The sequence below is a fragment of the Megalobrama amblycephala genome, linkage group LG17 (assembly GCF_018812025.1).
Source record: "Megalobrama amblycephala isolate DHTTF-2021 linkage group LG17, ASM1881202v1, whole genome shotgun sequence".
Lineage (NCBI taxonomy): Eukaryota > Metazoa > Chordata > Actinopteri > Cypriniformes > Xenocyprididae > Megalobrama > Megalobrama amblycephala.
Genome location: NC_063060.1, coordinates 45,169,124 through 45,181,755, shown reverse-complemented (window position 1 = coordinate 45,181,755; position 12,632 = coordinate 45,169,124). Strand labels below are relative to the sequence as shown.

Below are 12,632 nucleotides of genomic sequence, written 5' to 3'. Positions count from 1 at the left end.
CCCTGAGCTCGTCCTATCTTTCCATCCCTGCTGTTGTTTTATGGATCCTGTTTAGAAGATAACAAAACTGTGTTAATCTCCTCTCAGAAGATGTATGTTAACTCTCCGCTCTGATCAAGCGCGCTGTTGCGGCTGATTGCGAGTGATTGGCCCCTGGGCAGCCTGTGATGGAGAGAGAGATGAAACGGAGGAGTGGAAGGTGGTGATTCCCGAGGGCGAGCGCTAATGCGGCCCCGGGGTTCCTGACACTTATGTCAGATTAAAAGAATTGGCCGGCAAAGAGAGAAAATAAGAGAGAATGAGGCAGAGAGTGATGAGGGACACTTGTTTGAAGTACATCCTGTCAATCAAAAGCAGAAAACTTTTCTGTCCTCGTTTGGAGTGAAAATACTGTGACAGTATCACAAACAATCAGAATGTTTTTAACGATCTGGTTAATATGCACTAATATTTGCACTTATAAGGGACAGTCGCACTACCTTTTTGATATGAAAAATGTTGCAACAAATATAGGAAACCGGATATGATATCATGTTCCATAACAGTATGATGCATGATCCGGTTCAGGATTTTATTTTATTTTATTTTATTTTATTTTATTTTATTTTATTTTATTTTATTATTTTATTTTATTTTATTTTATTTTATTTTATTTTATTTTATTTTATTTTATATTTATTTATTTATTTATTTATTTTTTATTTTATTTTTTTTTTATTGTATTTTATTTTTTATTTTATTTTATTTTATTTTATTTTATTTTATTTTATTTTATTTTATTTTATTTTATTTTATTTTATTATTTATTTATCAGTATATGGCACTTTTCCATCATCGAGCGCATAATTAATGCTGATAAAATGCTATAAAAATGAGTGCTATAAAACACTAATAATGATACTAATAATGATAATAATGAAATTGATAGAACTTAATGATTATTTTCAGTATGAAAAATTATTTCCCAGCAGCAAATATAGGAAACTGGATATGATGTCATGTTCCATAACAGTATGATGTGTGACATATTGTTACCGGTTCAGAATTTTATTTTATTTATTTTATTTTATTTTATTTTATTTTATTTTATTTTATTTTATTTTATTATTTTATTTTATTTTATTTTATTTAATTTTTTATTATTTTTTATTTTTATTATTTTATTTTTTTTTAGTTTTTTTCGTTATTTATTTTATTTTTTATCAGTATATGCCACTTTTACATCATCTAGCGCTTAATTAATGCTAATATACAAAAACACTAATAATGATACTAATAAAGATAATAATGAAAATAATATAATTTAATAATATCGTTAAAATATAATTGTTTTGCAGATCTCAAAACTCATGTTTATCTTTTTTATTGCACATTTGATTCTTAAATTCACTGTAAAACTATTTTAAATTTATTGCTTTTAACTTTTGGTGTGTTTTTTAAAAAAAAAATGTTTTTGTTTTTTAAGATTATTATTCATTAATTTTTTTGTTTTTTGTTTTTGTTTTAGTTATTAATTAAATTTTTAATTATTATTATTATTATTTTTTTTTTTGACAAAATAGCAAACCATCAAAGTGTCGTCTTAACTGAAGTTTACTTTCTTTCATATCTGTACTAATGCAAAACCACAAAAATGAGGGTTTCCCCCATGTTTGATTTTCACACAATGTGCCAGTCCATGACGTTCAGATCCTCTCATGGTCTATCGTCTTTCTGCGTTGCAAACTTGCAGGTCAGAGTTCACCAAACCCGAACTTTTGTACTCAGTGAAAGGCAAATATTCTTCATTCATATGAATGTAAGTGAATGGCACACAAAGCCCAGTCTAACTGCCCTTTACGGCCCATCCTCTCGACACACGAAAGCTTGTTTGTCCTATTTGTCATATAAAAGCCTTGTGTTTCTTTCCCATAATGCTTTGCTAAGAGCATGTATGATTATCGCTAAGGGCATTATTATGATTTGTGATAGAGCGTGATAGGGCCTTTTAGGGAAACACACACATCTGTAAACTATCTACAGATCAATAAACTCTTAGATAAATGTCATAAGTAGTGCGGCTTTATTCTCGTTCAAATGCTATCCGCGGGTATCGATGGCTTTGTCGAGGAAAAAAAAAAAAGTCAATAAAAGACCTCAAAGCATTCCTTTGTCTCTGTCACCATAAATAGGAAATTATGTGTGTGTGTGGAATATTAGAAGCAGCGGAAAAAGAAAGAAGGAAGTAAAAAGACAAACAAACAAAGGAGGGAACGAATAAAGCTGGAGGGAGGACAAAAATGGACGAGGAATAAAAGAAAGCAGGCAAACTTGAAAAGAGAAATCAGAGCTAGAGAACAAATGCTGAGCGAGAGAGCGAGGGCTTGGCTCGGGTGTTAGGATTAATGACAGTGCATTCCTCTGGTATCACTTCCTCTCTTCATTAGAGTGTCATAAAGTCGTGCACTGCTGTCTGTCATTCAGACACTCCACACCCTTACAGTGTCTTTCACAGGCCTGACATGAACATACACACTCCGAGTGTCTTTATGATAGCCAGAGTTTTGTTTTTTTTCTTCACAAAACTTTATAGTTTATGATCATTAACGTCTCAGTTTCTCTCTTTGCAGCCTGTAAGATCGGTTACTACAGAGCTCTGGCTACAGACGACAGCTGCTCCAAGTGTCCGCTGCACAGCTACTCTGTGAGGGAGGGATCCACTTCCTGTGCCTGCGACAAAGGCTTCTTCAGGTCTGAGACGGACCCTGCCTCTATGCCCTGCACACGTAAGTCTACATATGGATTAATATACTCATGGTGCATCAGGGGCATGTGTACGTTGACAACTGTAGTCCGATTTACACTGCTGTTCAAAAGTTGGTACGATTTTCAAATGCTTTTGAAAGAAGTCTCTTTTGCTCTTATGCATTATTTGATCAAAAAACGACTGATGTAAACGATTTAGAAATAACTGATTTAATGTAATTTATTCCTGTGATCAAAGCTGAATTTTCAGCATCATTACTCCAGTCTTCAGTGTCACATGATCCTTCAGAAATCATTCTAATATGCTGATTTGCTATTATAATCAATGCTGAAAACAGTTCATATCTTTTTTTCCGAAAATTGTGATCAGCATTGAGGTGATCACAAGTATACTCGAGTTATGTAATCAGATTACTTTTTCAAGTAACTAGTAAAGTAACGCATTAAATTTACAAAATAATTTTTCAAATAAGTAACGCAACTTACTTTGTTTTCTCATTTACTGACTGACAGCTCTCCTGTCCTCGTGGTGCAGAGGTGTTGTGTGCGCTGTGTGAATATGATGGTTATTGTAGTTCTAGACTAAATGTGAACATGTTTTTATTCATCTCACTTGCACAAAAACAGATTCAGCCCTCTACTCTATGGGTTGAATTTGCATTTCCTTCAGCTTTAGGCTTATTCATTTCACTTTTGATGTGAAAAGGCATTTGCATTTGCCAAAAAAAAACAAAAACTTCTTTTTAATTAAATTGTATTAAAAAACAAACAAGCAAGCCCAGCCCAGGTGAGTAAAAGTAATGCAGAAGTAATGTAACACATTACTTTCCATAAAAAGTAACTAAGTAACACAATATTGTAACGTATTACTTTTAAAAGTTTCCCCAACACTGACTGTGATACTTTTTTTATTCTTTGATGAATAGAAAGTTCAAAATAACAGCGTATATTTGAAATTGAATACATTTATAACATGATACATTTTCATCTTTACTGTCACGGCATCCTTGCTGAATAAAAATATTAATTTCTTTCAAAAAAATTGTACTAAATTAAAAATTGTAGTGTAGACATGATGGACAAATCCAAGAATTATTGTGTCTGTTTGTCTGACTTCGCAAAAAATCTAATTGTTACAATTTATTGTTTTATTTTGAATACATTTGAACTTTTTAAAACATGCTAAATTTGAGTTTCCTAGAAATATGTAGTGGAAAAGTTTAAAGACATTTCATAATTACCCACCTTTAAATGTCTGAAATTTTACATTTTAGCTACACCCAAACAAGTTTGCAAAGCTCAAAATAATTAAATAAAATAATCAGTTGCATCAACATTTTTAGGTTAAGAAAAGTTTAAGTGAGCAGAACTGGCATTTTTTATTTTGTATTATTTATTTTTTTCAATTGTGACTATTAATAGTAAATTGTATCTTTTTGTGCCGGTTGCTTTGTCTGACGAAGACCTTTTGATTTATTTTGATTTATCAGTGGCGATTTTTGTTTATTTTTGAAGACTTTTATTTTGTACATTTTAATTGCTCTTAATTTAAAACATTGAGTAAGCTAATTCGTTCATTTAACTTAAAATTACTAAGTATTCTCAACTTAAACATTTCTATTAGTAGAAACTTAACTAGTTATAACTTATATTACACACTGTAAAAAATATTACATGCTATCTGCTTAAAAAAATTATGGTAACAATATTACACGTATTATATTTGAGTAGATTTTAAGGTTGTTTTTTTTAGTGAAATTTACCCAAATAAATTAAGTAAAAATTCCTAAATTATTTAGCCTATGGCACATGATGAATTTAATATTATTAGTGGAATGTGCTTTTTTAATTTAAGTTGTCTCACAAATAAATCAAGCAGAATTTACTCATTTGTATGAATGAAATTTACTTAATTATAACATTTACTGTTTTTTTCAGGTTAAGATAATAATGAATACATAATGCACTTTTTGTTATCAAACATGCTTTTAATCTTTCTTTTTTTTGCACAAATAAAACAAATCTGTATAAAATGTAAGTCAGCAGTTTTAAGATATGAAAATAAAATTAAAAAATGCCAACATTTTCCATGAGAAAGATCATTTTGTAAAACTTGTGCATACAAATTTGTATGCAACATTTTTCTGTTAGAAAAGTCACATTATGGACTAAAACTTGAGAATAACTTGTAGCAAGACTTTGTAAAACATTTGTACTTTCTGAAAGCTTGTATGTAGAACAATATTAAACGTTCATCAATCAATGCAGTTTACTTTTCACCAGAACTTGGTAATAATGCATTGTCTCAATCTAAGTCATGAGTTTGTTTTTAAGTGTTAGTATTTTTGGTGAAAACTTGCAAACATCCAGTTCCAAGAAGAGCTTCTGAAAGGCCTCAAAAGTGTGCCTAAGTTCTTTCGGGTAGGTGAGGTTAAGTGCATATGTGAGTCCAAGAAGAACAGCACAGGCTCTTGCCAGATTTTCCAAGCCAGCCATGACTTGCACCCCCTCCAAGATGATGCTGAAATCCTCCTGATAATCCCTCTTGCAGATGGCAATTTTCATTATGTGCTGCAGGATATCTCCATTGTCACACTGTAAAATAAACATTAAATAAGTATTCTTATCTTGTCCATCTCATTAGAAGTCTGTCCATAATTATAAAGTTAATTTGTGTACGTTGTAAAACAAACACTTTCAAAAAATAAAAAATCTTATAACAGCTTAAAAAGACAACTACAAGCAAACCATTATAGTTTATTTTCTTTGTAATCACTGACACATAAAAATATTGTGTTTCAGTGGACCACAAAGACTGTCACAATAACATAAGTACAGTTTCAGCAATGTCAGAGGGTGTATTCAGGAAGAAAAAAATAAATTAAAATTACATTTAGTGACACTATTGTAGGGGTAGGGTTAAATTTTGATGGTCCACTATAGACATTCTACTACCTGTAAGTAACTACATGTCAACTAACTCAGAGTATTAGTAGACTGCTAGGTTAGGGTTAATAGATTAGTTAACATGTAGTTGCAGTTACTTATAGTCAGTAGAATGTCTAAAGTGGACCATCAAAATAAAGTGTTACCTTTTTTCATATAGTGGCTGACAAAAAATCTATTTTGTGTTAAATATTTTCACATTAGCTTTATATAATTTAATTGAAAAAAAAAAGATTGTTTAAGTTGCATTTCTATTTTTTTTTTAAATAAAAACAATGTACAAATACATTTCTCAAAACACCATAAATATATAGAATAATTGTAGTCACTTGCATTGTACTCTTGGATGAGGTCATCCTCTTTTTCACCCAGATAAAAAATCAAGCAACGGAGGACAACGTCTCTCATCATGTCGATGTTTTTATCAGGATTCTGATGTGACAAAAGTTTGTAAATTAGCGTCACCCAAATTATTTTAATTTTTTTATAATAATAATTGATGTTATGAAAGTACCTGCATCATGGGTTCAATTTTCTCCTTTAAAGTCCGGCCCAGTAGTCCTCCTCTGCAAGTGAATATGGCCAAAAGTTTAGGAGTGTAGAAGTCCAACATCTTCATAAATTTTGGTTCTAGGTGCAGAGTGGTGATTCTCCTAAATTCTTCATTAATCTGAAAAAAAATAAATAAATAAATAAAACAGGTAAATATTGACTATGGATATGTTCAGCACATAACTACATTTTTGTCTGTGATGGTGTTTCATGACAATTTTTTTACCTGGAGAAGGTCAAATAGAGCAGGCCAGCGATCTTTGAATTCTGCAACACTGGGACAAAGTTCAACCACCTCATGTCTTCGGAGAGCAAAGGTTTTTGACATTTTTTCGTTGACCACAATGGTATTGTCCCTCTTTTTCACTTCAGTCAGTAGATCAACTCTCTCTTGTTCCAAACTTTCCTGATTTTCCCCAGCTGGGTAAGGTGGTAGATAATTCACTTCTGCCTTACGAGGTTTTTTGACATTTTTGGCAGGCTTCCTGTCCTCAGGGTTCTTCTTTTTCAATGTGTTGCATGCAACTTCAGGACAACCAAACTTGCTGAGTCGTCTTCTGTAATCAGCCATCTTGTACTTCAGGCTCATTTGCCAGCCATGAAAGCCAGATAAAGAGCCTGGTTCCTTCAGACATGGGTATTTTCGGATCAGTGCTTCAGTCACACTTGCAATCTGCATCCCAGAAGGATATGCTGTGTAGGTGTACATAGCCTTAACTAAATGCTCATTGATATCCCTCTTCACAGTTTGGACATTTAGAAGGCTACCATCTGTCTTGTAACTCTCCATAGCCTTTTTGAGCACCATCTCTACTTCTGGAGAAAAAGATGGGATAGGGAAGTCATCAGGCCATGGCAACCTGCTTGTGGTACTTTGTGGGGGGGCAATGATGACTGTTTCTACAGAAGAAGTGAATGTGGATTCACATGGGACAGCGTCATCAACTGAACATGCAGTAGAAATAGAAGATTCTTCATCTGCTGACAGTGATGTACTGGCACTGAGGTTTCCTTCACCTTCTGCAAACAGTGTTAGAACAATGGGAGAAGAGAATACAACTTTGATAGTATCTTTGTGCTGAATTTGGTCAGTGGATGTAAGGGTAAAGAAGTCGTTGAAGTCAGCATCTTTATACTGAAGAGAGAAATCATCAGTGATATTAAATTCCTCCTTAACAGCTTTCCTCAGTTCATCCAAAGTTTTTGGGATTCCTGAGGGAAGGATTAACTTCCTGATTTCCTGTTCAATAAGAACTCTTAGTGCTGCAGGGTCCATGCTGTCATCTGAAAGTCAAAAAAAAAAAAAAAAAAAATATATATATATATGTATATGAAGTAAGAGCAAAAAACCAAACAACTATTGACCTAAAGTTACAAACCACAAAATGTAAACCATTTAGGGATATCTGTAGATAAAATCCAATGTCGTAACTTTCCATCATTGCCATTCTTGTATTCATGGATCTTAGGCTTAACATTATTTGTACAAGAGGCAGTCAGGCATTTAATGTTTGCTCAGCCTGACCATTTAATAAGAACAGCAGATATGATGTTTCAGTGTGACCAAGCGGTTTTGACCTAAACAATAAGCGGCCAGAGGATACCAATCACAAAGTGCCTTAAACTCAACAAGACGCACATCCCCACTTGACTGAAGATAGTAAGATCTCAGATGTTCATCATACAAAGCACTGAAAGTCTTAACAATGAAACTAATACTTTTGTCCAAAATGACAATCTGCATAATTTCAGCAAAGTCAGGTAAACCTCCAGTGCAGCCATAAGGCAGAATCATCCCCACTTTGTATACTGTTCCGCAGTAAGTCACTGAAGTGGTTAAAGGGACACTTGCTTGATTTGAAATGTTTCTTATGGCCTGCTGTACATCCACATGCAGAAGCTCCAATTGCATATTGGAAACTTTATTCACATACAATGAAGTCTTCTCAGGACTGGCATGCAAGTGGTAACCAATCATTAGTTGATGCCTTGTAGCAAGGGACAGCAATACATTTTTGAAATTTGACGTATGTCTCACTACACGCTTGAAAAAGCTATGCTTAGATTCAAAACGTATGGTCCAAAGTCCAACTACTGGACCAAAACACTCAATCAACTGAGGATAATGCTCCAAGAAGTGGTGTTTTGGGAGCAGTCTTTCATGTGGGAAAAGTTCAAGAAATTGATGCCGATGTTCTGAAATTTTTGAGTCCAGATAACCGATAGTTTCTGCAGTGTGGACAGGTGACACGACCAGTTCAACAATGTCTTTTAAAGTCATGAGAATTTGCCAAGCAGGTTCACCTAAAGGTACCTTGGACCCAATCAAGAATGGCAGAAGTCGGATAAGAGCCCAGTTCTCATGCATATTGCCCCCTACACTTCGACGTTTGGCAAAATTTTCAGGTATTGTGTGAGGGCTATTTGTTTTGTCCGTCCATTTGTAGGGAAATAAAGCAATTGCCTCATTGAGTTCACTTAAAGTGAAATATTTCTTCTTTACAAGAACAGAGAGGCACAGTGCTAGCTCCACAGGAATGACACCTTCAAATAAGTCATGGGCTATGTCTGGGGGATAGCCAGTAGTAAAGTGAAAATGCTTCAGTTTGTTGGTCAACGGACAAACCTTTTTGACACCATAGCAATGGGTCAGTGTAGGATGTTCATTCACAGTCTGAACATGGCTTGCATAATCTTCTCTAGTTCTTGGAGGAAAAGCACCTGATCTCACTTCCTTTTCCTGGAATTCAGCATGGTGGCCAAGGCAGAATCGACAGATATAATCTGCATTAAAACTTTCAACTAAACCACCAACAGCATGGGCACCAAGGTTGTCTGCTACAACATTAAGCACAGTCCCTTTGATGTTTTTTCCGTATCTAGCAATAAAAAACCCTTCTTGTTCCAATGTACAAAGGTCATTCAAAAGATGTTCTAAGATGACATCATATCCAAATCTCCTTACATCTTCAGCTTTGCTGAGAACAGCCAAATGTATCGATGTAAGAGCAGATCGCAATTCTGGTGGCATATTTGCCAAAAGCCAATAAACTGCAGTGATTTTGTGCTTTTTCTTGGAAGTTCCAAGTGGATTGCACACCTCAAAGTCATCAACATATAATATCAGAGATATTTTCATCTCATCCTCGGCAAAAAAAATGTTTTCAGTGAAATATTTGCCTTGAACAAAAGAGTCGAATGTTGATGGGACACTTGAACACTGTGGAGATGTTTCCAAGCTTATGTGCTTGTTATTCAACACCTGTTGCAAGGTCTGGAGAATAGGTACATACTGATAGGATCTACTTTCAGCAGCATCCAAAATATATTCCACAGGTTCAACAACCTTAAAATTGTCCTTAAAATATTGTCTTCTCTTGAAAGAAGTGCCAAGGGGACCTTTTTCATCTAGTGCTGTCCTTATGGGGTTAACCTTACAAAGTTCATCAACGAACTCACTGATACTATCTTCACTGAGAAAACAGTTATTCTTTCTTAAATTTGAATCAACAATGTTTCGCACATCTTGGCATGGCGTCAGAGAAGAAATAAACTGGAGCTCCCCTACCAAATTATCAATACATCTAGCAGAGACATTATAAACACTCTCCAGCTTCAACAGTAACAGGGCTAATTTATTAAGAATTGTTAGTGACACGTTTGGAATCTGGTCATCTGGAATCTGGTCATCGCTTTCTCCAGTGATTCCTTCTGAATCCTGACAGTGTGGATCAGGAGCAAATGAATGATGCCTGGACTTGCTTAACACAATCACCTCAGCCTTAAAATCATTGGTAGAATGAGGATTGTGTTTTCTGCTTTTGTGTGTCACAAAAGTCCCATAAACGTTTGTCTTAAAATCACACCCAGAAAATACACATTCTACAGTTTCGTAACTCCTGAGGTGTTGACCTAAATGTTGAAAATAGTCCTTTTCAGAAGAATGTGGTGTATTACAAATGTTACAGTTAAAGGAAATTACTGCCCCTGGCTCCAAAGTGTCTTCATTTAAATGATTCCTACTTAGATGTGTGCGAAGGGCACCATGCGTCTTGAAAGAGCATGGACAATTGTAATGTGGGCAAGGTATAGTATGGCTATGGGTAAATGGCTCATGCTGTAGTCTGTAGTGCCTCAAAAGAGCTCCTTTTGAAGATGCTGTCAATTGGCAAACCTTGCACTGCCACACCATGATTTCAAAAGGCACCACTTGCACTGAAAATACATGAATGCTTACAAAGACACCGCTACAAGGATCCTCACGTTGCTGAATGCTTAAGACACTGCTACAAGGAGCCTCACGTTGATCTGTAAAGAAAAAAAAAATTTAATTATAGAATATTTTATTTATGCAAAGCTTACACTTTTTTAAACAAGTGTAAAATGTCAGTGTAATGTACAATAATGAACCTTTTTAATTGCAACATTTTTAAAAGTTATAATTAATTTCAGTTCAATTAGATATTTTCACCTCAAACATGATTACAATAATCTGTTAACCTGCACCGCCCTTTAACACAAACTTATAGCATACCAAATTAAAATAGATATAAGTTAGTTTATTAAGCCTTTGGGCTAGAAGGCTAATGTGGTCTCATTTTAACATTTCAGTTTGCTTCAATTTGTAATTAGAATCATAAACAAATACAAAAAAAGTTAAGGCTGTCTTATAAATGTTTTAGAAATTATTTTTCATAAAATGTATTTTTAATAACCAAATTAAATTGACCTTGTTGAGGTTTAGAAACACAATGCAGCTAAAACATGTCTGACAAAGTTATATTTCAAATTAATTAATTTATAAATCGCAATGCTACAGATTAAATTTGCTCCACAGTTACGATACATATTCTGTAATCTGGTATGATATACTACATAATTTAACATTACATTAAAAATACACTATATTCTTATAAACATACCCGAGATGGTTTGCAGAAAAAGATAATATCTTCACGATCATGGTCACGACTGCTGGCTGTTTTAGTCATGGTTTTAGCGTTTTAGCCAGAGAATTTCTACACGAGGTCGAGGATATTTGCGGGAGAGTCTACTTCTATGAACGAGTTGGGACATCGCGTACAGAATACTGCAAGAGAGGGCGCCATCTGGCTTCGAGTATGAACGCAATATTACATCGTGCCATCTGTATTATTATATATTTTTTTAATTATTATTACTCTTCTCTAGAAGATTATTTTTAAATTGTCATACATTATTATATTTCGAAAGACGTAATTTGAAGGTTTAAAAAGTTACATCTATTAATCTTCCCAATATCAAGCTTACCGATGGCCTATGGAGAATATAACGTTAGCACATTGACGACGATTTATTTTAGCAATCAATATTCTAGCCACAGCACAAGCATGTGGTGGTGTTGTACACACTGGAGATAAGACAATCGTTCACAGTTTCGCAAGTCATATAATTTGTTTTCGTTGATTTAAGACAACTCATCTCATCTATTTTGCCTTATAGGCATCGGCATGACAACTAAAATATGCGACCTCAGCGATGCTACTGAACAAGAGTGAACATAACTGGTCTATGAAAGAGCTTTAAGAAATAATGAGAAGCATAGTTATAAGCTTACCTCTTATGTGATTGACGTTCGACCCCTCCGCCAAAAATGTCTTCTGATCACTGCCGTTCACTTTCAAATGGTGTCTCTAACCGCATAATTGAACCAATTCTCTTAAAATAAATCGGTGAAATTTTTCTTAATTTTATTAGTTTATTTTACTCAAATTAAGCCTAAAAATTGCACACATTTTCTTAAATAAAAGAGGAAAACGTATCTCTTGGTTTTATTAGTGAAATCTTCTTAATATATTCTATCAAACACAAAACCACAATTTCAATAATGAAATGTACCCATTATATTTAATTATCACGTTATTTTTTTTAATGAAAATTACAAGACCCATGATTCATTTTTTACAGTGCAGTAATAAAAATCCTTGCCCAGTTTCAGTTAAATTTAAGTTAATCTAAATGAAAAGAAATGAGTTCATCAAACTCAAAACAATGAAACAGCTCAGACTACTTAAAATACATAAGTTCTGTGAACTCAAAACAAAAATACAGTTCTAAATACCCATAAAAGTTCATTTGACTGAACTATTTGTTTAATCTAAGTTTGCCATACTCAAACCAATTAATTATTTTGAACATTAGGGTTTACAGATGGTCTCTTCCTGTTTAAGTGTGCTGTTCTTATCCAGTATAAGCTAATGCAGACCAGATTATGCCTGGCTGTGTGAGGCTAAAAACACAGACGTAAACAAACCACCCTGGACATGAGTAATCATTAGACCAGGTCAGGGATTTTGAAGGAAGCACATATCAGTCAGGAGAACCAGCACCGCCTGCATGGACTTGTACCA

General features: G+C 34.0%; 2 protein-coding genes across 5 annotated transcripts in view; one reads left to right on the top strand and one right to left on the bottom strand.

Moving 5' to 3' along the window:
* epha4a (eph receptor A4a) overlaps positions 1-12,632 on the top strand; it is a 56,431-nt gene that overhangs the window by 22,810 nt on the left and 20,989 nt on the right. For all 3 annotated transcript variants that reach the window (XM_048162883.1, XM_048162881.1, XM_048162882.1), the window contains exon 4: positions 2,610-2,765. In XM_048162883.1, coding sequence (XP_048018840.1) covers positions 2,610-2,765 — 156 coding nt within the window. The remainder of the gene's footprint in view (positions 1-2,609; positions 2,766-12,632) is intronic.
* Positions 4,713-12,157, bottom strand: LOC125250365. 2 transcript variants are annotated; one of them, XM_048162885.1, is made up of 6 exons: positions 11,840-12,157; positions 10,481-10,551; positions 6,470-7,527; positions 6,206-6,361; positions 6,025-6,123; positions 4,713-5,340 (listed from the first exon to the last, which is right to left on the bottom strand). In XM_048162885.1, exons 3-6 carry the CDS (start codon positions 7,517-7,519, stop codon positions 5,056-5,058), a joined length of 1,590 nt encoding a protein of 529 aa, XP_048018842.1. In that variant the 5' UTR covers positions 7,520-7,527; positions 10,481-10,551; positions 11,840-12,157; the 3' UTR covers positions 4,713-5,055. The 2 variants fall into 2 exon arrangements, with proteins under 2 accessions (XP_048018842.1, XP_048018841.1); XM_048162884.1 differs by lacking the exon at positions 11,840-12,157 and adding an exon at positions 11,166-11,796.

What these genes read in the sequence shown, in the direction of transcription:
- LOC125250365 (XM_048162885.1), bottom strand. Translation starts at nt 7,519, where the DNA reads ATGGACCCTGCAGCACTAAGAGTTCTTATTGAACAGGAAATCAGGAAG. An exon ending in CTCTATTTGACCTTCTCCAG is followed by an intron (nt 6,362 to 6,469) that starts GTAAAAAAATTG and finishes ATTTTTTTTCAG; the next exon opens with ATTAATGAAGAATTTAGGAG. An exon ending in AAATTGAACCCATGATGCAG is followed by an intron (nt 6,124 to 6,205) that starts GTACTTTCATAA and finishes TTGTCACATCAG; the next exon opens with AATCCTGATAAAAACATCGA.